The sequence below is a fragment of the Phocoena phocoena genome, chromosome 10, assembly GCF_963924675.1.
Source record: "Phocoena phocoena chromosome 10, mPhoPho1.1, whole genome shotgun sequence".
NCBI lineage: Eukaryota > Metazoa > Chordata > Mammalia > Artiodactyla > Phocoenidae > Phocoena > Phocoena phocoena.
Genome location: NC_089228.1, coordinates 30,845,616 through 30,870,202, shown reverse-complemented (window position 1 = coordinate 30,870,202; position 24,587 = coordinate 30,845,616). Strand labels below are relative to the sequence as shown.

Sequence of the window (24,587 nt, the reverse complement as noted above, 5' to 3'; positions counted from 1 at the left end):
CGACCTGAGACCCAGTCCTCTAATGTCAAAGCTGATGGATTCCTCTGGGACTAAAAAAGCTGTATACCCAGCTACGTTTCCAAAGTGATCCTGACCTTTCTGCTGCCTCTCCTGGTCCTTCCTGATGGCTCCTGCCATCTTGTGCCCTTCAGGAACTCAAGCTGTTAATATCCCAGCAGCTTAGAAGGCTCCCCTCACATGTTTCTTCAGTGAAAGAATTGCTTTGTAATGTGAACGATTTTCCTCTCTCCCCATGTTTCTGCTCTAAAATTTGGCTTGTCTCATTCATGCTTAGCATTAGCATTTGTACACCCCTATCCATCATTCCCTGGACAGATATTTTTGGAGTATCTGCAGTGGATTGGGCACTGCTTTGAGTGGGACCCAGAGGGGAACGTGGCCTCGGTGAGTGGAGTGGGGTGTTCATAGGTTCCCTCACTTCCCTTGCATAACAGCACTGGAAAGTAGGATGCAGCTCCCCATTTTGCAGGGGAGGAGACAAGTTAAGAGAGGTGTTGTCGCTTGCCCAGGTTTGCACAATAAGTAGATTACAGAGCTGGAATTTGAACCAGGTCTTTTGATGGTAAAGACTGTCTCTTAACCCATTTGTGCAAGGTTGGAAAAGAAATCAGGAGACGCAGGCCTCCTGTCCTGGCAGGACTTCTGAGGTGTGCTGACTCTGGGCAGGCGCCCTCCCCTCTTGTGTCTCTGCTTCCCTATCTGTAATGTGGAGTGTTTGCTCACTGAGGGGCCTCACAGCTGTCCACCATATCCCCAAGGTAGCGCCCAGCTTGTGTCCTGAGGAAGGGGCAGGATCCAAACTCTGAGACATCACCTAGCAGGTCCTGCTGGGACTGGGGGGCCTGGACCTTTGGGTCTCCTGCTGCTGTGGCAATGGCCATACACAAGGTGGTGGCTTCAGGGAAGGTGGCCTTTACCCTGCTGTTTGGAGGGGAAAGTTCTGGGTTCCAACCTGGCTCTGCCAAGGATTTATCCTATTACTGACTATGGGAAATTACTTAATTTCTCTCTGCCATAGTTTCCACATATTGATTGTCTTGAGATAAAGCTCTTGATTTTTTTAAATGTGTATTTTATTATATGTTTCAAGTGTACGATATAATAATTTGACATCTGTGTATACTACAAAGTGACCACCCCCAAAAGTCTAGTTACCATCAGTCACTATTACAGTTAACCCCCTTTACCCCTTTGCTCACCCCTGCAGCCCCCTACCCTTCTGGTAACCACTGACCTGTTCTCTGAATCTGTAGGTTTGTTTGTTTCATGTTTTGTTTTAGATTCCACTTATGAGTGAAATCATACGGTATTTGTCTTTGTCCTTCTGCTTATTTCACTTAGTATATACCCTCAAGGTCTATCCATGTTTCCACAAATGTCAGGATTTCCTTCTTTTTTTATGGGTGAGTAGTATTTTATTGTATATAGATATACCACATTTTCATTATCCATTCATCCATTGATGGACACCTAGGTTGTCTCCCATATCTTAGCTATTGTAAATAATGCTGCAGTGAACATAGTAGTGCATATATCTTTTCAAATTAGTGTTTTTGTGTTCTTCAGATAAATACCCAGAAGTGCAATAGCTAGATCACATGGTAGTTCTATCCTTAATTTTTTGAGGAATCTCCATGCTGTTTTCCATAATGGCTGTACCAATTTACAATATGACCAACAGTGTGTGAAGGTTCCCTTTTTTCCACACCCTCTCCAGTACTTGTTATTTCTTGACTTTTTGATGATGGCCATTCTAACAGGTGTGAGGTGATATCTCATTGTGGCTTTTATTTGCATTTCCCTAATAATTAGTGATGTTGACCATCTTTTCATGTGTCTGTTGGCCATCTGTATGTCTTCTTTGGAAAAGTGTCTATTCAAGTCCTTTGCCCATTTTTAGTTGTTTGTTTTGTTGTTGTTGAGTTTTATGAGTCCTTTATCTATTTTGAATATAACCCTTTGTTGAATATATGATTTGCAAATATCTTCTCCCATTCAGTTAGATGGCCTTTTCGTTTTGTTGATAGTTTTCTTCACTGTGCAGAAGGTTTTTAGTTTGATGAAGTCCCATTTGTTTATTTTTGCTTTTGTTTCCCTTGCCTTTGGAGTCAGATCCACAAAAACATCGCTAAGACTGATATTAAGAAGGTTACCACCTATGTTTCCTTACAGGAATTTTATGGTTTCAGATCTCACATTCAATTCTTTAATCCACTTTGAGTTAAGTTTTTTGTATGTAAGATAGTGGTCTCGTTTCATTCTCTTGAATATGGCTGTCCAGTTTTCCCAACACCATAATGAAGAGACAGTCCTTTCTCCATTGTGTGTTCTTTGCTCCTTTGTTGTAAATTAATTGTCCATATATGTGTGAGTTTATTTCTGGGCTCTCAATTCTGTTGCATTGACCTGTGTGTATGCTTTCATGCCAGTACCATGCAGTTTTGATTACTGTAGCTTTATAGTATAGTTTGAAATCAGAAAGTGTGATACCTCCAGCTTTGTTCTTCTTTCTCAAGATTGTTTTGACTATTTGGGATCTTTTTTGGTTTCATACACATTTTAGAATTATTTGCTCTAGTTCTGTGAAATATGCCATTGGAATTTTGATAGAGATTGCATTGAATCTGTAGATTGCTTTGGGTAGTATGGACATTTTAATAATATTATCAATAATTATTCCAACCTATGAACATGGAATATTTTTTCATTTATTTGTGTCTTCTTCAATGTCTGTCATCAGTGTCTTATAGTTTTCGTGGGCTTCAGTAGTTGCAGCACGTGGGCTCAGTAGTTGCATCATGCGGGCTCTAGGGCACGCAGGCTTCAGTAGTTGTGGCACACGGGCTCAGTAGTTGTGGCTCATGGGCTCAGTAGTTGTGGCGCATGAGCTTAGTTGCTCCGTGGCATGTGGGTCTTCCCAGACCAGGGATCAAACCCATGTCCCCTAAACTGGCAGGCGGATTCTTAGCCATTGTGCCACCAGGGAAGTCCCAGTGAGCATCTTTATGATTATTACTTTAAACTGTTTATCAGATAGTTTGTTTACCTCCATTTTATTAAGATCTTTTATGGGGGGCTTTATCTTGTTCTTTGGTTTGGAACATGTTCCTTTGTCTTCTCATTTTGCCTGACTATATGTGTTTGTCTATACGTATTAGGCAAAACAGCTACCTCTCCCAGTCTTGAAGGAGTGTTCTTGTGTAGGAGATGATTCGTGGGGCCCAGATGCACAGTCCCTCTGGCCACCAGTACCAGCCACTCAAGGGAGTGTCCCTCATGTGGCAGGGCTGGAGCTGCTACGTGGGGTGGGCAGGGCAGGACACTGTACACTCGCCTGGCCAGGTTGTGGCTTGGCAGCTCCACAGTGTAGGCTGGGCTTGGGGTGCTCAAGCCACTGCTGCATGGGGAGGGCAGGGTGCAGGTTCCTTCAATGTTTGGTAAATTCTGTGTTTAAATAATTTCTTTATCAACTTTGGTGCTGACTCTGCTTTACATGTTTTTGGATGTGATCATTTCAGTTTGTTGTACCAACCTATTGAATCCTCTAGTTTAATTTTTTTTTTATTACGAAAAATTGAAAACCTGTCCAAATCTGGAGAGAGCAATATAATGATTCCACAAGTACCTAACACTCAGCTTTAACACTTATCATCTCATGTCTTCCTATTCTTTGTTTTTGACTTTCCATTTCAAAATAACTTTGGACTTTCAGAAGGTTGCAAAAAATAGTAGTAGTTTCTGTACGCCTTTCACCCAGCCACCTCCAGTGTTGACATCTTACATAACTGTGGTGCGGTTAGTGAAAGCAAGAAATTATCATGACATACTACTATTAACTGATCTTCAGAACTTATTTGAGTGTGTTGGAAGGTCCCCAAGATGAACTTCAGGTTCAGTGACTTGCCTGAAGTACTCACAGAACTCAGAAAAGCTAATATACTCATGGTCATGGTTTATCACTGCGAAAGGATACAGATTAGAATCAGCAAAGGAAAAGACATATAAGGTGGAGTCCAAGAGAGACCAGGCACGACCTTCCAGTTGTCCGTCCTCTCCCAGTGGAGTTGTATGGACAGCATTTAATTCTCCCTGTGTGGCAACACACACACTGTACCTATAACCAGGGAAGCTCACCCCAGCCTAGGCATCCAAGGTTATAGGGCATGAGTCATAGAGCCCTGGGATGCTGGTGTGGCTGATCTTAGTTACTCAGTCTCCAGCCGCTCCAGAAGCCACACTGATACAGCATGACCGGTGACCCCACGTACATCACGTTGTTAGTGTAAACTGCCTGGCGTGGCCCAAGGGCCCAGGTGGACAGAGGTACTCTTTTCAGGCAGGATATTCTAAGAGTTTAGAGGTTGGCTCCCAGGAGCTATCAAGGGCCAGTGCTTTCTTTGGAACGTGCAGGGTTCGAAATCCCGCAGAGTTAGTCATTTACTGCACACTGAGCTTTGCCTGTTTTCCCACTAATACCTTTTTCGTCGTTCAGGATCCATTCCAGGGTCCCACACTGCTTTTAATTGTCCTGTCTCCTCCAGCTGGTACAGTTCCTCAGTCTTTCTTTGTCTTTATGACCTTGATACTTTGAGGAATACTGGTGAGGTGTTTTTTTCAAAATGTCCGTCAATTTAGATTGGGGTGTGAGAAGGTATGGGCGACACCTCCCCCAAAAAAGGGACTGGGAGAAGGGCAGAGGATCTTGGGGTGGCCAGCCATGAGGGAGGGGTGGATGCCAGACAAGCTTAGGGACTAAGAGAAGTAAATGAGTGGAAATAGAGCTTGGAGGGGTCCGGTCAGTGACAGATATGACAGACAGAATGAAACTACCAAGGAAAGGGAAGACAATAATTAACTTTTACTGAGTGCTGGCCATGTGCCTGTGCCTAACAGATATTTTATATTTGTTAATTCAGCCCTCTTAACAGTCTGTAAGGCTGGTACTATTGGAACCTTCGTTTAACAGATGAGAGACTCAGAGATGTTAAGTAACTTTTCCAAGGTCACCCAGCTGGTGAGTGGCAGAGCCAGATCCCCTACCCAACCCCCAAGTCTAGAGTCTGCCTGACTTTGTGGCCTGGGCTCTTAACAGCCATGCTGTGCTACCTGTCACGATATCCTAACAAGGGGAGAGAGAGGTGGGGAGAAGGAACTTTCATCCCTTGAAATGTGCCAGGCCCTGGGCTAGGTGCTCTGTGTCTGTTCTCTCATGTTCTAGGACCTACCAGGCATATAGTAGATGCTTAATGCATGTTTCTCTCCTTCCTGCTCCTTCCCTGAGCTTCCTGGGCCAAGAGCAGGCATGTGGATTCCTGTGTCCCATTTGGCCACTGGCTTCTCTCAAAGCCGTGAATGTCCCTGGGGCCCACTCTGCCTTACCAGATTGGCTTGGGCCGGGCCACCTGCTGGCAGAGAAGGAGGAAGGAGGGAGGTGGATGGCCATTTGGCCTCAGCAGGCTTGCAGAATATTTCCGGCAACAGATGGGAAGGCTTGAATGTGGGTGCTTTGCAAAACATTCTCCTGAGCCTCCATCAGCAAATGCTGATATGCCAATATAAATGCGCAGGCTCCAGCCAGGTGGATGTGAGTTCACATCTCGCTTTTGCCACCCGCTGGCTGTGTGCTTTTGGGCAGTAGCTTTGCCTCTTTAAACCTCAGATGCTCCATCTGTAAAATGGAGGTAATGACAGTTCTGGGGGCTGAAACGAGAGAATTCATACAAAGTGTTTAGGCCAGTCCCTGGCACAGACACTAAATGTTCAGTAAGAGCAGATATCATTACCTATGTCACAGATGTGGAAAATGTCGTTCAGCAAGTTGCCCAGACTTGTGACAAGGAGTGATTGGCAGAGGTGGGGCTTGAATCCAGATCCAGGCACAGAATTAACTCTTTACAGGGCAAGCCTGGGACTGACCTTGCAGGGGGAAATGAACAGTTTAGTTCAGGCACACAAAAGCGTGAGCTAGCTGCCTTGGTCCCATGGGAAGCCCTTCCTTGGAGCGGGGAGCCCTGGCTAGCTTAGCTGTTGCCAGGGTCCCTCCCTGGGCAATCCTGCTCATCTCTCTTTAGAGGTCCTTTCTGGGAAGTGGATGGGCACACTTAATGAGAGGGCCAGATTTGGAAAACAAGCCCAGCCCCGTGTCCTCTCTGGGCAAGTGCCAGCCGATCATCAACTCAAATAACTGTGATGGGCTGAGATGAGGACAGCAACCGCTGGGATGTAGGGGCTCTGTTCTCCTGAGGCCCAGCAAAAGGGGGCACCGTAAAACAAGGCCCTGGTGGGAGCAGGGTGGTTGGGTTTGATGGGTCTTTGGGAGCAATGGAACATCAAATGGTCTAGGCCACTGCTCAGCCGCAGGTACAGTTCTGCAAGGGGGCAGGAGTCCCGCTGTGATGGTAGATTTTTAAAATTAATTTATTTTTGGTTGCGTTTGGTCTTCGGTGCTGCATGCGGGCTTTCTCTAGTTGCGGCGAGCGGGGTCTACTCTTTGCTGTGGTGCGCGGACTCTAGGCGCACGGACTTCAGTAGTTGTGGCATGCGGGCTCTGTAGTTGTGGTTTGTGGGCTCTAGAGCGCAGGCTCAGTAGTTGTGGCGCATGGGCTTAGTTGCTCTGTGGCATGTGGGATCTTCCTGGACCAGGGCTCGAACCCGTGTCCCCTGCATTGGAAGGCGGATTCTTAACCACTGCGCCACCAGGGAAGTCCCCATGATGGTAGATCTTAACCCGTTGGTTGTCCCCAGAGACTGGTTGGGTTTGGGGGTGGGGGTGTGATATTGGGGACGGGGCCATGTCTATAGTGTGTAGATATTCCTCACCCCAGGACTCATGTTAGTCTATGATGGCCCGCATCTATGTTTATGGGTGGAAGCCAAATGCCTCAAGTTCAGATGGACAAAAGGAAGGTGAGATAGGTTCCTGAATCTTGTGTCAAAAGGTTAGGATGGCATAGGGACCTCCTAGGAGCCCTTTCTAAGAGCACAGCCTGGCTCTGGTGGAAAAAATGTAGGCTTTGCCGACAGATGGCTCTGTGTGAATCTCATCTCTCCCCAGGAATTGTTTTGTGACTTCTGGCAAGTCCTTTAGTTTACCGGAGCCTTGGTTTCTTCATCTGCAAAACGGGGAGGATGATACCAAATTGCTATGAGTGGTGACATTGCTGGCTCTCCATAAATGAAGTGATCATTACTGATACCCGTTCACAACTTTTTTGAACACCTACTATGTGCAGAGTCCTGGCTGGGAGTGGTAAAGTTCAGCGGAGTCAGAAGGGGTCCCTCTTTTCATGAGGCCTGGAATTTGGATAATCTCAAGTGTGGTGAGGTTGGCCTGCAGAAGCTCCCTTGGAGCACACACTGCAGAACCAGGGAGGGAGTGTCCCTTCTTCTCCTGAGTTCTTCTGTCTCTCTCCCAGGTTTTGTATTTAGTGCTGGTTTGCCTTTGAAGAGGGTGTCTCCAAATCCAGACCAGGACTTGTGGTCTGGTGGCTGTGAGAGTGTGGCCTCAGTGAGAACAGGGCTTGCTGCTGTTGGCTCCCCATTTAGGGCAGGGTCTGCCATCAGAGCTACTGCTGCAGCCTTGTCCTTCTCCAGGGTCTCCAGGACTGGGTGATGGCCTGACCGCTGCCTTCAGGGATGAGCTAACTCTCTGGATGCCTGGAAGGTGGTGTGGAGGAGCCATGGAGCTCCAATACGAGTTCTGAAGGCACAAGTGCTAGTAGGGCCCAGGAATAGTGACAAAAGCCCAAGAGGCCAAAGGAAAGCTTCTGGACCAAATTGACACCTCTGGGCCAGGGTCAACATTGTGGAGGAAGGATTCAAGTGAGTGATGGTGATGAGAGGGGCTGAACCTGGGAAGAGGCTGGATGTATTGCAGAAAGAAGAAGAGGGAGAAGGGGTTTCTCATTCACTCATTCATTCAACAAACATTTAGTAAGCACCTGCTATGTGCCCTATGCCCCAAGTGGCCAAATGCCTTTTCTCAAAACCTGAGTGGGATGGGGCTGGGATTCTTTTCCCTGGGGCCTAGATGCCAGCATGGCACAGGCTAGGCCACTTGCTGGCAGGGAAGGAGGAAGGAGGAAGGCCATTTAGGATTCAGCCATAAACAAGACAGACAAAAATCTCTGCCCTCATGGAGCTGACATTATCGTTAGGAGAGACACACAAGATAAATAAATAAAATATATGTTAGACGGTGATAAGTGGTAAGGAGGAAAAATAAGGCAGGGAAAGAAGGGATAGGAAGAGTGTAGGTGATGTTGAGATTTTAGGAGGGGCGACCAAGGGGACCTGGTTTAGAAAGAGCATGAAAAAGACCTGAAGAAAGCGAGGGAGTGAACTGTGCGGCTCTGTGAGGGAAGAACACTCCCGGCCAGGAAATAGCAGGTGAAAAGGCCAGGGGGCGGGGGGCACATGCCTGGTGGGTGTGAGGCTGGGCTGGCTGGAGCTGCGTGAGGAGGAGGAGAGCAGTGGGAAGTAGGGCCGAGGTTAAGAGAGCTGGACGCATAGGACCTTCTCGGTCACAGGAACGACTCTATTGGGAGCCAGACAAGTGACAAATCTGCCTTAGATGGTAACGGGATTTTTAACATCTTAACATTTTGACTGCTCTGTTGAGAATAGGCTGTAGGGGGCAGGGGCAGAAGCAGGGAGAACAGCAGGAGGAGGCCACTGCAATAATCCCGATGTTTTATTTCCCACTGTGCCCCCAGCACGTGGCATGTTTCCTGGCACAGAGCAGACACTCAACAAATGCTTACTGAATGACGTGTGAATTAGCGATGCCCAAATACCGGTTCTCAGACTGGTGCCATGTAGGCTATATGGAAAAAGTGTAGACAAACAGATCCCAGGCACTGTTGCTGGGGATCCTGATCCAGTAGGTTTCTGATGGCAAAGAGGAATTGGGCTTTTCAGTACAGTCTGCAGGTAATTCTGGGCAGCAGGGTTGGCCTTCTGTGTCAGCTAGGAATGCTTTTGGCTGCAGGGAACAGAGAACAACCAGCAATGGCTTAAACAAGAGGGTTTTATTTTTATTTACAAGAATTCTGGAGGAGGATGGCTGCTGGCATTGGCTTGGTCAAGTGAGGATAGGTCAATGTTTCTAAAATTCTCTTGGCCATTTTCTCATTGTAGCAAGATGGCTGCTGTGGCTCCAGGCATCCCATCATCAAGGTAGGAAGAAGGGAGGAGCAGGGAGTTGTTATCCAGTCTGTCTCTTTTATCAGAAAAACATAAGCTTTCCTAGGAGCCCCTGTAGACTTTGTCTTAAATTTCACTGGCCATACCTGGTCACATGGTCACCCCAAGCTGTGAAGGAGGCTGTAACAGTGAGACTCTGTATTTACAGCCTCTACAGTGGGAGATGGCTGGAGAGAAGGAGTTGGGGCTGACCACTGGGGAGTGATCAAGGGTGTCTGCCATGGCCCCATGGACGACATAGTACTTGAGTTTCCTTCTACTTCTGGGGCTTTGTCTCCATGATTTGCCACCTCTGTGGAGCACCTGTGGGGCCCACACAGTGAAATCCCAAGCATTCCCTTGGAGGGGCCTACTTCATCCTAGATACTCAGTCTTGCTTTTCCTGTCTGAACAACACACAGGGGACAGCTTCTTTGGGGAAGGGGTGGTCTTTATTTAGGGACTGTGCATTTTTAGCATTCTCTCACCTGGCAGACATTTAAATCAGTATTACCATCTTCTCACTAAGACTGTCACATTTGAGAGACTTTTAGAGCCGCCGCCCCCCACAGGAAAAGGATGATGTCTTTAGTCCCTCTCCAGCCACCCAGTTAGGCCTAAGACCAGGATGATCCCTTTCCTCCCACCTTTGGTCCAAGTATCAAAGGGCATCCCAGCGGTAGCTCTTTCTGGTAGCTCTGTGCCAGTCTTGGGGTGTGAAGGGAAATGCTTTTCTAGCACTGCCCTGCTACCTTGAATGATGGGGTTTACAAAGCCAGAGGCAGGGACTTCAGGGGAAAAAGAAACAGGCCCGGTTTAGTCTCTAAATCTTTAAATATGGGATAGGAGCAAAAGGCTGAAACGTTTGGTCTCGCGTTGGGAAGGGCGTTTGGAGGAAGAATGGGTGAATTCACTGAAGCTGGTCCAGGTGATGGAACCAAATAGGGGTGGGTCCCAGGTGCAGAGGCTGGAAATGGGGACTCAACGGGACCAGTTTGGAAGGGTGGCTGTAGGGTCTTCAAGCCGTTTTTTGTATTTTCAGAAGCCTATCGGAAACCACTTTATAATTTGCTCTTCATAGGCTTCAGGAAAAGGTTTAAAAGTTTTGTGGGAGTCTTTGGCTAGAATTGCATCAGTGTGGTAAGAAATGCAGATTGGCGATTACATACATTTCTGGTCACATAACACAATTTGCTAGGCAAGAGCCTTCCCAGGCCTGAGGTCCCTGGGGTGGGTGGAAAATAAGGAGCCCTTGGGGGCTGTGGTGGCAGGTGGGAATCTCCAGGGCAGAGGGCTGTGGGCGCTGTGGGGCAGAGATGGCCTCATTGACCACCCCTGGACGCTCCAGCCTTGCCGGGTGCAGCGTGGGCCTCATCAGCCCAGCAGTCTAGGAGCTTCTTAGCAATGAGAATCTCCGCCCTCACCCCAAATCTACTGACCCAAAAGCCGGTCTTTTAGCAAGACCCCCAGTAATTTATAGGCACTGTGAAGTTTGAGAAGCACTGTTCTAGCCGTCCAGTAGCAGAAGGGCTGCAGCCCTGGCTAGGTGTGGTTACAGGGCCTGGAGAGGGTAGGGCTGTGGAGAGGAGAAGATAAAGGCATGGGGGTGAGGAAAGGCTGGCAGAGTCTGAGAAAGAAGCTGTCGTCGTTAGACAGACCCGTCCTCCCCTCAGGCGGCTTGCAGAGCAGGCATCCCGGGATGCTCTGCCGAGCTGCCCCACACCGGGCTGCAGAGACCACCCCAGGCAGGGAAGTTCTTGGAGATCTGGGAGCTGGGCTGCCCAGAGAAGCAGGGCCCCACGGGGCCCGGGCAGAATGGACAGCTTGTCCAGCCAGAGATGCCCCTGTCCCTTCTCAACTCTGCCAGAAAAATCTTGTCAGAGCTCAGAAGCCCCCTCAGGGAGAGGTGCCTGGTGAAAGTTTTCCCAGCAGTGGCTTCTTCTTGGAGCAGGAGGGAAGAGTACTCAGAACGAAAAGGCTGGGAGCTCAGGAGTTCCCATCTTCGGGGGGTTGGGGGGAGGGCGGCCCTCTGGGACAACGCATTTTACAGAAGCGAGTGTGAACATCACAGATGTGTCAAGACCAGGGGCCCAGGGCTGCCGGCTACAGCAGGGCTGCAGGAAGGTGTGGGGACCAGGGGCGGGCTGCAGGGGGCGCTGGAGCTCCAGCAGCTGGCTCTAAAGCGCTCTCTCTTCACTGGTCAGGGTGGTGATTCTCCGCAGGTTTTCCCTGACTTTAATAAATTCGGGGGCATGGTCCTCTTCCTTTTCTGGTGGTTTTTCCAGCTGAAGGAGAGAGAAACAGAGATGTGAAGTGGGTGGGCTAGGGGAATTCCCATTCTCAAAAGCCACTGGGTTTGGACCAAGGGTCCTCTCTGGGGACACAGAATGGGGATCAGTTTTGCCCCCAGCCTGGTAGCTGGGGGGAACAGAGCATGAGACTGTTTTCTCCCCGTGAAGCCTGGTTCAGATTGCTGACCTCGTTTCTAAAATGGGAACTCCACTGAGCTCGCGGGGCAGTTGAGAGAAGGCAGTCAGAATCAGCATGCCATACATTGGGCCCATGAGGAAACTGAGGTTCAGAGAGAGGAAGCCACTGGCCCAAAGTCACACAGCAAAGGGAGTGGCAGAGTGAGGACTCAGGCCAGGGGTGGACTCCTGGTGCAGTCCCCATTTTGCTCAACCTCGTGGTCAGCTGTGGCCGCATGCAGAGCTCCTCCCTGGGCCAGGACAGTCTTGGAGGAGGCGTGGGCCGGGTCTGGGGGCCCCCACCCACCTGGCTCAGCCTCTGCTGCCGTTTCAGGAGCTCCTGCTCAAAGGGGCACTGCAAGCGCTTGGCCTCCAGTTCCTCCTTCTTCTTCTTGATGAGCTGGTTCCGCCGGCGGTGCTCCAGGACACGCTGCAGCTCCGGCTTGCTGTCCACGCCCAGGCCCCTGGGGTGGCGGGAGGAGGTGTTTGTTAGGAGACCCCCAACTTCTCCCCACCCAGGGCTACACCCTGCACAGACATCAACCTATACCATTACATCGTGCAGTCCTCCTGCTAGCCCGGGGAGGTGAAACCATTACTGTCCCATTATACCCGGAAGGGAAGCGAGGCTCCTAGGATTTAAGACACCAGCTATGAAGGGACTGAATGAGGATTTGCACCTACGCCTGTCTAAGTTCAGAGGATATTACTGGTTATTTTCTCAGGATGAGTTTCTAGAGGTAGAGCTGCTGGGTCAGGTGCTTTTAAAAGATTTTGGATACATAGTCCCGTCTTGTTCCTTAGAAAAGATTATCCACTTTATACTTCCATCAACAGTATACGAGAGCATCTGTTTCTCCCTATTGTCACTATCCGATCTTTTTGTATTTGAGAATCTAGCAGGCAAAAAATATCTGGTTTTCCTTTGTTTCTTTGATTGCTAGTCACATGGACCAGCCTTGGAGATGTTTGCCAGCTACTTGCATTTCTTCTTTTGCGACCTAACCATACCTATCATTCTTTCCTTATGAATTTACAAGAGATACATATATATTTTTATCATTTATATTGCAAATATTTCCCCTGATTTGTCTTTAGGCTTTTGTTTAATTGTGATTTTAAACGGGATGACTCTAAAAGGCAACCTGAGAAAATACTCATACTACACAGTCAGCCCTTTGTTTCCGCGGATCAAATCGGTGGTTGGCTGACTCCGGGGATACGGAGGGCTGGCTGTACTATGTATGCCATTTTAAATACATAAGGGACTGGAGCATCTGTGGATTTGGGGTTCTGTGGGGGGTTCCGGAACCAACCCTGTGTGGATACAGGGGGTGGGTACAACACGGAGGAGGCAAAGTGAGATCTGAGGAAGGGATGTTGGGCACAGCTGAAAACAAGAATGAAAATCACAGCCAGCGCCAATACCAAAAACGGCCAGTAGAGGGAGCGTCAAAGGCACTGCGGCCTTTGTCCTGGTGCTCTGGCCTCGGAGGGGCGGAAAGCTCAGCCTCCCTCGCCCCTTCCCCACAATCCCTCTCAATAATCCAGTCCCAGTCCTGATGCTCCAAGCCTGCCTTGCTCCTTGCATGCTCCTGGCCTCCTTGCTCCACTCATACCCCCTCCACGACCGTGACACCCCTGCTTGAGACCCTTCACAGGTCCACATGTATCTTCTGAACTACCTTACAATCTTTGCTCCAGCCACTCTGAGCTACTCCTGTCTCCTGTCCGTTCGCACATGCTTATCCATCTGCTGGGAACATGCTTGCTTCTACCGGCCAATGTCCCCCTCCTAAGCTGGCTGACTTGTGCCCACCCTTCGGGCCTTGACCTCATGGAGGAAGTGATGGTATCTTGGAACACTGCCTGGCGGCTCCTCTGGGGTCGCAGGCCCATTTATGGCCCCATCCAAGCACCCATCCTACCACCTGGTTATGCATCTATCTCCTCTGTGAGGGCAGGAACTGGGTCCCATTCCTTCTTGTAGCCCCAAGTCTGGGCACGGTGCCTCACACATGGTAAATGCACCTCGAGGGCAGCTACAGGTAGGTAGCTGGGTGGGAGAACAGGGCCTTTGGACCTTCACAGTGTCTGCTGGTGACCATGTGGGGCGCCCTTTGACCTCCTCAGCCTCTAGGAGCCCTAGGATGACTACCAGGCCTGCCTTTCATGAGGGGCACCTCCCCGCGCCTCAGCAGGCCTGAGGCGGTGCTTGCCAGACTAGGCAGCCGAACTCCACTCCCACCTTCTGTGATTCATGAGCAGCTCTCGGTGCAGCTCCTGGTGGCTCCGGGAGGCCTTCACGGGGTTCAGCAGCTTCTTGGGCTTGATGAGCTCCGGGTTCCACTCTCTGTATTCTTGCCGGGCCATCAGGCCTCCGATGTCCGCCCGCTCCCTCTGGATCTCCGAGTACATGGAGGCTGTAGAAGTGACAGGGGAGTTGGTCAGAGCTGGGCCCACAGTCTCACCCATTCTCCTGGGCACAGCTGAAGGGCAAGGGTTTTGGTGTTAGATGGATCTCAGCTCACTGTGCGGCCCTGGGCAAGCTACTTGCCTTTCCGAGCCTTGGTTTCCTCATTTGTGAAATGAAGATAATTGAGCCTGTGCACAGGGTTGTAAGGACTGGAGATGATGGCTGTAAAGTGGGGTATAGAAAAGTGCTACTTTTCTTGACCCCTAAAAGTGGGGTCACAAAGTGTATGGGTTGACACGTGCAAATGTTTTTGGCCTGACTTTGAAAAAAAACTTTTCCCTCCTATAAAAGGAATTCTGTTTCTCATTGAGCTTGTATCAGAAAAAGAAAAGATATTTAAAAAGAACAATATGTACTTGTTAAGGATAACTTGGATAAATGCAGTGATCAAAAGAAAATATCACCCCTTATTGTCCAACTTCCCTATCTGTAGTTCCAAATTTCCTCATGGACATGTCCAGCTTTTCACTTTCTCCAGACCAAAGAGGAGGGTATTGAAATCCCAGGACTGCCATGTCTACTTACAAAGGGGTGGGAGTGGGGATTTTTTTTTTTTTTTTTTTTTTTTTGCAGTATGCGGGCCTCTCACTGTTGTGGCCTCTCCCGTTGCGGAGCACAGGCTCCGGACGCGCAGGCTCAGCGGCCCTGGCTCACGGGCCCAGACACTCCGCGGCATGTGGGATCTTCCCGGACCGGGGCACGAACCCGTGTCCCCTGCATCAGCAGGTGGACTCTCAACCGCTGAGCCACCCGGGAAGCCCGAGGGTGGGGATTTTTAAGAAAAAGTCTCAAGAGGGTGACACAGACTGGCCATTAGCTGCATGTAGTATAGGCCTTGGCTCTGCTCCCTTCATGAGTCCCGCTTTTCTGAGGTTGAGCCTCTACTATACGCTAGGCATTGGCAGTGTCTGGTCTGTTATATAGTAGTCACTCAATAAATATTTGTTGGCAATTTATAATAAAAGCTTTGAGGTTGTACAGATGAGAAAACTGATGCTCAGGGAGGTTGGTCTTGGGGAACCAGTGCTTTAAGGCATGTGGTTTCCATGATGCAACTGAGGGGCTGTGTTCCCACTGCATACGTCAGGCTCTAGTCCCCCTCTTAAAAACCACCAACCACCATGTTGCCTGTGGACAGACCCTCACTTCTTCCCTCCCACTGGGAAGAGGATGAAAGCCATTTTCTGCTTGATGAACAGGAGTTCTCCAAGTAAACTAGACAGGGATGGTGGTCTGTGCAAGAACCTGGAAGTGGGTAATAGGTCAGTGGGGTTGGAAAACACAGGAGGAGGGGGTTTGATGGGGTGCAGATTGCAAGGTGACATGTTAGGGAATGTGGGCATCAAAGGGGAGATGATGCTTTGCAAATGGTAGCACTCCAGACACATGTTTGGCATTTCTCTTAGTACGTACTGCCGGGTGCTGTGAGGAGGATTGAGACCCCATTTGTAAAGATGCTGTGTAAACTGAGAAAAGTGTTAATCTTGCTACATCCAAAATATCTTATAATAATTAAGTGTCAGAGCCTAGAGACAGGGTTGCTAATTTTCTTTCTTGAATTCCCATTCTCAAAACTACTTCTCAAATGAGAATTCTAATTAATTTTGTCTTCTTTTTTCAGAAGGCTATTTGTTTTTCAGGTTATACCTTTCTTAATTTTTTGGTCCTTAAAAAATGATTGTGGTAGGGTTTAGTAGTTAGTTAAAAATGGGCACTTGACAAACAGTTGGCTATATCAACTCCCTCCTCCTTTAAAAATGTGGATATTTTCTTAGTCTGAGATTAAGTTGTTTGGGAGCCAGTGTGTCAGAATATCTTGATTCAGGTTGGAGTTTGGGGAATTTTTCCCCCTTCCACTGCCTTTTCCCATTACCAAGTCTCACCAATCCTTTATCTGAGTAATTCTTAGCTACACTCTTTTCTTCCTATGTGCTCAGCTCTCATCTTTCCCAGCCCATTATCACACCACACTAATTGCTTCAGCTCCTTGGCTAGTCGTCCTGCCCTTAATTCCTGTGTGCCCCAAACCTTCCAAAGCTTCATAATTTTTATCAGTCACACCATCTTTAAAACAACTAACTGTATGTTGCCAAAGCAATGAGTTAAGAAACAGAAATAAATTATATAACTTTAGGAAAGGAGAGGGCAGAATTAATATTTGCGTAAGATATCACTATACACACCCAGAATTCCCAAATGAATTAACAGAAAAACTTTTGGAACTAATGAGAAAATTCAAGTGTGGCCAGATACAAAACGGGTCCACAAAACCAAGAGCTCCTGCATAACAGGAATGGCCATTGAGAAAGTACACAATCATACAATTATTCATTCATCCTACCATATGTTAGAGTTTCTATAATCTGCCAGGTATGGTGGTAGACAGAGATGAACTAAACAGGCGAGGCTCCCACTCCCACAGAGCTGACATTCTGCTAGGGAGGCAGACAGCAAACATGTACACAAACCAACAAAAATAAATGACTGCAAATTGCGAGGAGCCTGCTCAGGGAATTGGGGGGTGGTGGCGGGCGGCGCTAGGATAGAGACTAACAGGAGGACCCTCCTTCAGCCAGGTGCAGCAAGAGGGCCTCTCTGGGAGGTGACCTTTAAGATCTGACGGTTGAGAAGGAAGAGGGAGCCTGTGTGGGGCAGAGGGAACAGCATGTGTGACTCACGTACCTTGAACAAGCTAAGTCTGTTCAGGAAACAAAAAGGCATACTGTGCCTGCAGTGGCGTGAGGGGGTGACAGGGGGAGAGCATGGAGTGAGGGTGGACGGGTGGTTTCAAGCTGGGGAAAGATCGCCTCTGATTTGATTTTAAGAAGGTCATTCTCACTGCTGTGTGGGGGAAAAACTGTGAGCAGGTTTTGGGAATTTTTGATATGACTTTGGTTTCTTTTACTTCCAATGGGCAGCCTCTGTCTTTCCCATTAAATTCCAGAGGAAAAACATCTGACTGGCCAGGCTGCGGACCTTCATTTCAAAGGTCATCCGCGAGCCAATGAGTTGGCTGCCCGGGGGCCAGTCCTCAGCCCAGCAGGGACCACACAGGATCGTGCTTACAAGGGGGTCCTGCGTTTTCATTTTGCACTGGGCCCTGCAAATTATGTAGCCAGTCCTGCACCCCAGGTCCGATCATTGACCAGCTCTGGTTCAAGGATCTGCTCTAGGCATATTTAAAAAAAAAAAAAAAAAAAAAATCAGTGGTGAGGTGTGACAGATGATGTTTTGCTGAGACCAGGGTGGTGTGGTCACTGAGGCAGGAATCCTGAAGGATGTGGCTGGTTCTTTAGCTCAGAGCTGCAACTTGGGAAGACTGCTGCCGTTGCCAGTTAGTGCTCTAAGCTCCAGCAAACACGTGTGAGATCCATGGACGTGTGTGTGTGGCCCCCAGGGTTTAGACAGCTGCTGAGCCAACCTTCCTGCCTTTAATTTAATTAAAAGAGGCCTCCATGTAGAAGAGCCTCACATAGGTGTTGGAATAAAAGAGGCTGCTCAACAAAGCACAGGAGCTAGGCCAGGAAAATCGGGCTCTCTTGGGGATCAGCTGGGCCCCCTGAGCAGAGGAGGGGTCCATTCTCAGGGCTGCCCTGGCCAGGTCTCTCAGGCTGCTGGGGTGTCCTTAGAGATCGGAGACTTTTGGGGAGGTGGCCGTGATGGGGCAAAGATGCGAGGTAAGGTGAGCGTAAGATCATCTCTGAAAAGAAAAAGGTGAACGCCCCCAGGAAGAGCTGGCAGGGGAGAAGACCCTTTGAGGAGAAATTTGAGGAGCTACTGAATGTCCTTCACTGGTTGTCAAAGAAAGGCAGAATAACGTTGGAGCCATTAGAACCTGGGTTGAATGCTGGCTCAGCCCGTTCCTAGCCATGGGCAAGTGTACCTATCCTCTGCAGCAGGAGTCCAAAAGCTACAGTCTTTGGGTCAAATCCAGCCCCTTGGGAACAAAGCCACACCCACTCATTACTTATTGTGTGCGGCTGCTTCCTCTAGAACAGCAGCGTGGAGGAGGTGTGACAGCTGCTCTTGATCAGCACCCTTCTTCATGAGGTTGTTACAAAACAAAGGAGGTGACGCTTGCATGGTGCTTGGCACGTTAGTGCCTAGCACTGAGTCGAGGACTCAATAAGTGCCGGCTACTAGAGCTGCCACATACAGTGAGGCAGGCTGTGCACTGAACAACTCCAGGGCCTCACTCCTATAGAGGAAACTATGAGTGGGGCCACCTCGTTAGCCGTTATTAATAAGCACTCTTAAAATATCCAACTTCTAGTCTTGGATTGAGCATTCTCCTTAAACACTACTAGTTAAATCAGTGGATTTTAACCCTGGCTGCATACTGACATCCTCAGAGGGAGTTTAAAAACTACCAATGTCTGAGTCCTACCCTGGGATTCTGATTTAACTGGCCTGGGAGACAGCTTGGCCTTTGGGATTTTAAAAAACTCCCCCAGGGGGTGGAGATAAGATGGCAGAGTAGAAGGACATGAGCTCACCTCCTCTCATGGAAACACCAAAGTCACAACTAACTGCTGAACAACCGTCAACAAAAGAATGCTGGGTGACTGTACCAGCATCCTGGGTGGCGACCGAGACCCAGATATTTGGAGCTGCCGGATGTCACATCACATCATGGGAGAGGACTTTCCAAGATGGCAGAGGAGGCCATGGAGTTCATCTCTCCCCACAGACACATCAAGAATACACTTACAGGGCTTCCCTGGTGGCGCAGTGGTTGAGAGTCCGCCTGCCGATGCAGGGGACACGGGTTCGTGCCCCAGTGCGGGAAGATCCCACATGCTGCGGAGCGGCTGGGCCCGTGAGCCATGGCCGCTGAGCCTGCGTGTCCGGAGCCTGTGCTCCGCAATGGGAGAGGCCCGCGTACCGCAAAAAAAAAGAATACATCTACAAATGGAACAGGTCTCACAGAGCACCTGATGAACACTAGCAGGGGACCCCCAGACACCTAAAAGGATAAGAAAGATCCCCACATAACCGGGTAGGACAAACAAAAGAAGAAGGGAAAAGGAAGAGGAGAGGGAGCAGGATGGGACCTGTGCCCCTGGTGGGGAGCTGAAGGTGAGGAGAGGTTGCTCATCTGGGGAAGGCCCCTCACCGGCGGGGAGATCAGCTGGGACAGAAGGGGAGCCTCGGGGGCTCGGAGGAGAGCCCAGCGACCAGTCCGTGGCTGTCAGGACAGGTAGAGACCTACACAGATGGTCCGTGCCACAGCCCTGCATACCCCAGCCTGAGATGGGTGTCCACCGGTGCTCACCGGGGCTGGAACGTGGGGTTTGGAGAACAGACCTGGGGAGGGGACTGCTGTTGGCCATGAGAAGACAGCCTGAGGGGATAGGACTGAGGAGCTCCTGCCCCGGGCAGCCTGCTCTCCCTGAGCGCTGCCTCGGCTCCTTCCTGCCCGATGGGCTTGTGTGCTCCGGCACGCTCTGGAGCAGACTCTGGTGGGGGGGGACACACACAGAGGTGGGGCTGAAACCACAGCCGAGCACTGTGTGACTAAGGGGCCAGAGGCCCTGTGACTAAGGAAGAAGAGCTGAAATCTCTCCTCGTGGCTGTGTGAACCATGCAGATACACGTCCACTGACGGCTTCCTAAATTCAGCACCTGCGAAACATCAGAAAGGACAGCAAGGGCTCCTGCAGCTGGGACGGGTCTGGCTTTAGCAGCTGTGGGCTCTGTGGGCACGTACACTTGGGGGCTGGGCTAGGCCAGAGTCTGAGCTGCCTCCACAGCTCCCACCGTGGGTCCAGGTGCATGACTACTGCAGTCCTGGGACCTGACCTCAGTGGACCTGCACCAGTGGCCTGGTGAAAACAACATCTAAGAGTCAGCAAGGCCAATTGCTGGCATACCCGCAGTTAAGGTGGGACCGAGAGCAGTGCCAGCAAGTGTACTTTGTGAGCCTGTACAACAGGCGAAAGGGGACACAACAGAAAAACAACATCTAAGAGTCAGCAAGGCCAATTGCTGGCATACCCGCAGTTAAGGTGGGACCGAGAGCAGTGCCAGCAAGTGTACTTTGTGAGCCTGTACAACAGGCGAAAGGGGACACAACAGAGCACGTTCACAGGTGAACAGCTCCAGAGGAGGACTACGCAGTGGCTTCTCTACCATTGGGAGTTCTCCAGTCCCATTCACCTCACACTGCAGATCAGAGACACAGCTAAGAAACAGATTTACGGGCCTCTACTCCAACAACTAGGGAGCAGACTCTGCCCCTGACAGGGCAGTGACAACCACAGAGCAAAGGGGAGGCCTCACGCAATAGCCAGGGCAGGCCCTGGTCGCCAGAACACCAGTCAAACCCCCTATCAAGGGGATAATGGCACAAGCCTCAGGACCAACCTCACCCACCAGGGCGCAGACACCAGAAGCAAGAGGAACTATGATCCTGCAGCCTGCAGAAAGGAGACTGCAAACGCAGTAAGTTAGACAAAATGAGACGATAAAGAAATACGTTGCAGGTGAAGGTGCAAGATAAAAACCTATAAGAACTAAATGAAGAGGAGATAGGCAATCTACCTGAAAAAGAATTCAGAGTAATGACAGTAAAGAGGATCCAAGATCTTGGAAAAAGAATGGAGGCACAGATCAAGAAGGTACAAGAAATGTTTAAAAAAGACCTAGAACTAAAGAACAAACAAACAATCAGTGATGACAACACAATAAGTGAAATGAAAAATACACTAGAAGGAATCAATAGCAGAATAACTGAGGCAGAAGACCAGATAAGTGAGCTGGAAGACAGAATGGAGGAAATCACTGCCACAGAACAGAATAAAGAATGAAAAGAAATGAGGAAAGTCTCAGAGGCCTCTGGGACAACATTAAATGCAACAACATTCAAATTATAGGGGTCCAAGAAGAAGAAGAAAAAGAGAAAGGGCCGGAGGAAATATCTGAAGAGATTATAGTCAAAAACTTCCCTAACATGGCAAAGGAAACACCCAAGTCCAGGAAGCACATAGAGTTCCACACAGGATAAACCCAAGGAGGAACATGCCGAGACACATATTAATCAAAGTAACAAAAATTAAATACAAAGAAAAAATATTGGGAAAAGCAACAAATGCCACACAAAGGGATTCCCATAACATTATCAGTTGATACTGATAAACTCTGCAGGCCAGAGGGAGTGGCAGGATGTATTTAAAGTGATGAAAGGGAAGAGCCCACAGCCAAGAAAACTCTACCCGGCAAGGCTCTCATTCAGATTTGACAGAGAAATCAAAACCTTTACAGACAAGTTAAGAGAATTCAGCACCACCAAACCAGCATTATAACAAATGCTAAAGGAACTTCTCTGGGGGTAGGGGAGAGAGGCCACAACTAAAAAAAGAAAATCACAAATGGGAAAGCTCAATGGTAAAGGCAAAAATACGTAAAAGCAGGAAATCATCTATATACAAGTATGATATCAAAACCAGTAACTGTGAGAAGAGAGTACAAATGCAGGAAATGGGAATTACATTTGAAATTAAGAGACCAGCAACTTAAAACAACCTTGTGTGTATGTATGTGTATATATAGACTGCTTTATCAAAACCTCATGGGAAATGCAAACCAAAAAACTATAATAGATACACACACACACACAAAAAGCAACCCAAACACAACACTAAAGATGGTCATCAAACCACAAGAGAACAAAAGAAGAAGGGAAGAAAAAAGACCTACAAAAACAAACCCAAAACAATTAAGAAAATGGTAATAAGGACATACATATTGATAATTACCTTAAATGTAAATGGATTAAATGCTCCAACCAAAAGACAGAGACTGGCTGAATGGATACAAAAACAAGACCTGTATATATGCTGTCTACAAGAGACCCACTTCAGATCTAGGGACACATACAGACTGAAAATGAGGGGATGGAAAAAGACATTCCATGCAAATGGAAGTCAAAAGAAAGCTGGAGTAGGAGTACTCATATCAGACAAAATAGACTTTAAAATAAAGAGTGTTATAAGAGACAAGGAAGGACACTACATAATGATCAAGGGATCACTCCAAGAAGAAGATATAACAATTGTAAATATATATGCACCCAATTTAGGAGCACCTCAATATATAAGGCAAATGCTAACAGCCATAAATGGGGAAATCAATAGTAATACAATAATAGCAGGGGGCTTTAATACCCCACTTAAACAAATGGATGTATCATCCAGACAGAAAATTAATAAGGACACACAGGCCTTAAATGACACATTAGATCAGATAGACTTAATTGACATATATAGGGCTTTCCATCTGAAAGCAGTAGAATACACTTTCTTCTCAAGTGTACACGGAACATTCTCCAGGATAGATCACATCTTGGATCACAAATCAATCCTTGGTATTTTAAGAAAATGAAATTATATCAAGCAGGTTTTCCAACTGCAATGCTATGAAATTAGAAATCATTCTAATAAATTAGAAATCTAATTATTGTATTAGAAATCAATTACAGGGAAAAAACTGTAAAAAACAAACACATGGAGGCTAAAAAATATGTTACTAAATAATCAATTGATCACTGAAGAAATTAAAGAGGAAATAAAAAAATACCTAGAGACAAATGACAATGAAAACACGACAATCCAAAACCTATGGGATACAGCAAAAGCAGTTCTAAGAGGGATGTTTATAGCAATACAGTCCTACCTCAAGAAACAGGAAAAATCTCAAACAACCTAACCTTACACCTAATGCAACTAAAGAAAGAAGAACAAACAAAACCCAAAGTTAGTAGAAGGAAAGAAATCATAAGGATCAGAGCAGAAATGAATGAAATAGAGATGAAGAAAACAATAGAAAACATCAATGAAATTAAAAGCTGGTTGTTTGAGAAGATAAACAAAACTTACAGACCTTTAGCCAGACTCATCAAGAAAAAAAGGGAGAAGACTCAAATCAATAAAATTAGAAATCAATAAGGAGAAGTTACAACTGACACCACAGAAATACAAAGGATCATAAGGGACTACTACAAGCAACTATATGCCAACAAAATGGACAACTTAGAAGAAATGGACAAATTCTTAGAAAGGTACAACTTTCCAAGATTGAACCAGGAAGAAATAGAAAATATGAACAGACCAATCACAAGTACTGAAATTGAAACTGTGATTAAAAATCTTCCAACAAACAAAAGTCTAGGACCAGATGGCTTCACAGGCGAGTTCTATCAAACATTTAGAGAAGAGCTAACACCTATCCTTCTGAAACTCTTCCAGAAAGCTGCAGAGGAAGGAACACTCCCAAGCTCATTCTACAAGGCCACCATCACTCTGATGCCAAAACCAAAGATATCCCCCAAAAAGAAAATTACAGGCCAATATCACTGATGAACATAGACATAAAAACCCTCAACAAAATACTAGCAAACTGAATCCAGTAACACATTAAAAGGTTCATACACCATGATCAAGTGGGATTTATCCCAGGGATGCAAGGATTCTTCAGTATCTGAAAATAATCAGTGTGATACACCAACATTAACAAACTGAAGAATAAAAACCATCTGATCATCTCAATAGATGCAGAAAAAGCTTTTGACAAAATTCAACACCCATTTATGATAAAAATCTCTCTAGAAAGTGGGCACAGAGGGAACCTCCCTCAACATAATAAAGGCCATATATGACAAACCCACAGCAAGCATCATTCTCAATGGTGAAAAACTCAAAGCATTTCCTCTAAGATCAGGAACAAGACAAGGATGTCCACTCTCACCACTTTTAGTTAACATAGTTTTGGAAGTCCTAGCTGTGGCAATCAGAAAAGAAAAAGAAATAAAAGGAATCCAAATTGGAAAAGAAGAAGTAAAACTGTTACTGTTTGCAAGATGACATGAGACTCTACACAGAAAGTCCTAAAGATGCTACCAGAAAACTACTAGAGGTCATCAATAAATTCAGTAAAGTTTCAGGATACAAAATTAATGCACAGGGCTTCCCTGGTGGCACAGTGGTTGGGAATGTGCCTGCCGATGCGGGGGGTGTGGGTTTGTGCCCTGGTCCGGGAGGATCCCATGTGCCGTGGGGCGGCTGGGCCCATGAGCCATGGCCGCTGGGCCTGCGCGTCCGGAGCCTGTGCTCTGCGACGGGAGGGGCCACGGCAGTGGGAGGCAGGTGTACCGCAAAAAAAAAAAAAAAAAAAAATTAATGCACAGAAATCTCTTGCATCTGTACACTAACAACAAAAGATCAGAAAGAGAAATTAACATTCCCACCCATGGCAATTTACAAATTCAGTGCAATCCCTATCAAATTACCAATAGCATTTTTCACCAAACTGGGACAAAAAATTCTAAAATTTATATCGAAACACAAAACACCCTGAACAGCCTAAGAAATCCTGAGAAAGAAAAGTTGAGCTGGAGGAATCAGACTCCATGATCAGACTATACTACAAGCCTACAATAATTA

At 47.6% G+C, this 24,587-nt stretch overlaps 1 protein-coding gene across 1 annotated transcript in view; it reads right to left on the bottom strand.

Annotated features, from left to right (window-relative positions):
• Positions 1-11,381: 11,381 nt before the first annotated feature.
• The window catches only part of FAM107A (family with sequence similarity 107 member A), a 33,953-nt gene continuing 20,747 nt past the window's right edge, over positions 11,382-24,587 (bottom strand). Inside the window, exons 2-4 of the mRNA XM_065886113.1 lie at positions 13,921-14,095; positions 11,980-12,136; positions 11,382-11,489 (exon numbers count right to left, since the gene is read on the bottom strand). Of these exons, the coding sequence (XP_065742185.1) occupies positions 11,382-11,489; positions 11,980-12,136; positions 13,921-14,095 (440 nt within the window). The remainder of the gene's footprint in view (positions 11,490-11,979; positions 12,137-13,920; positions 14,096-24,587) is intronic.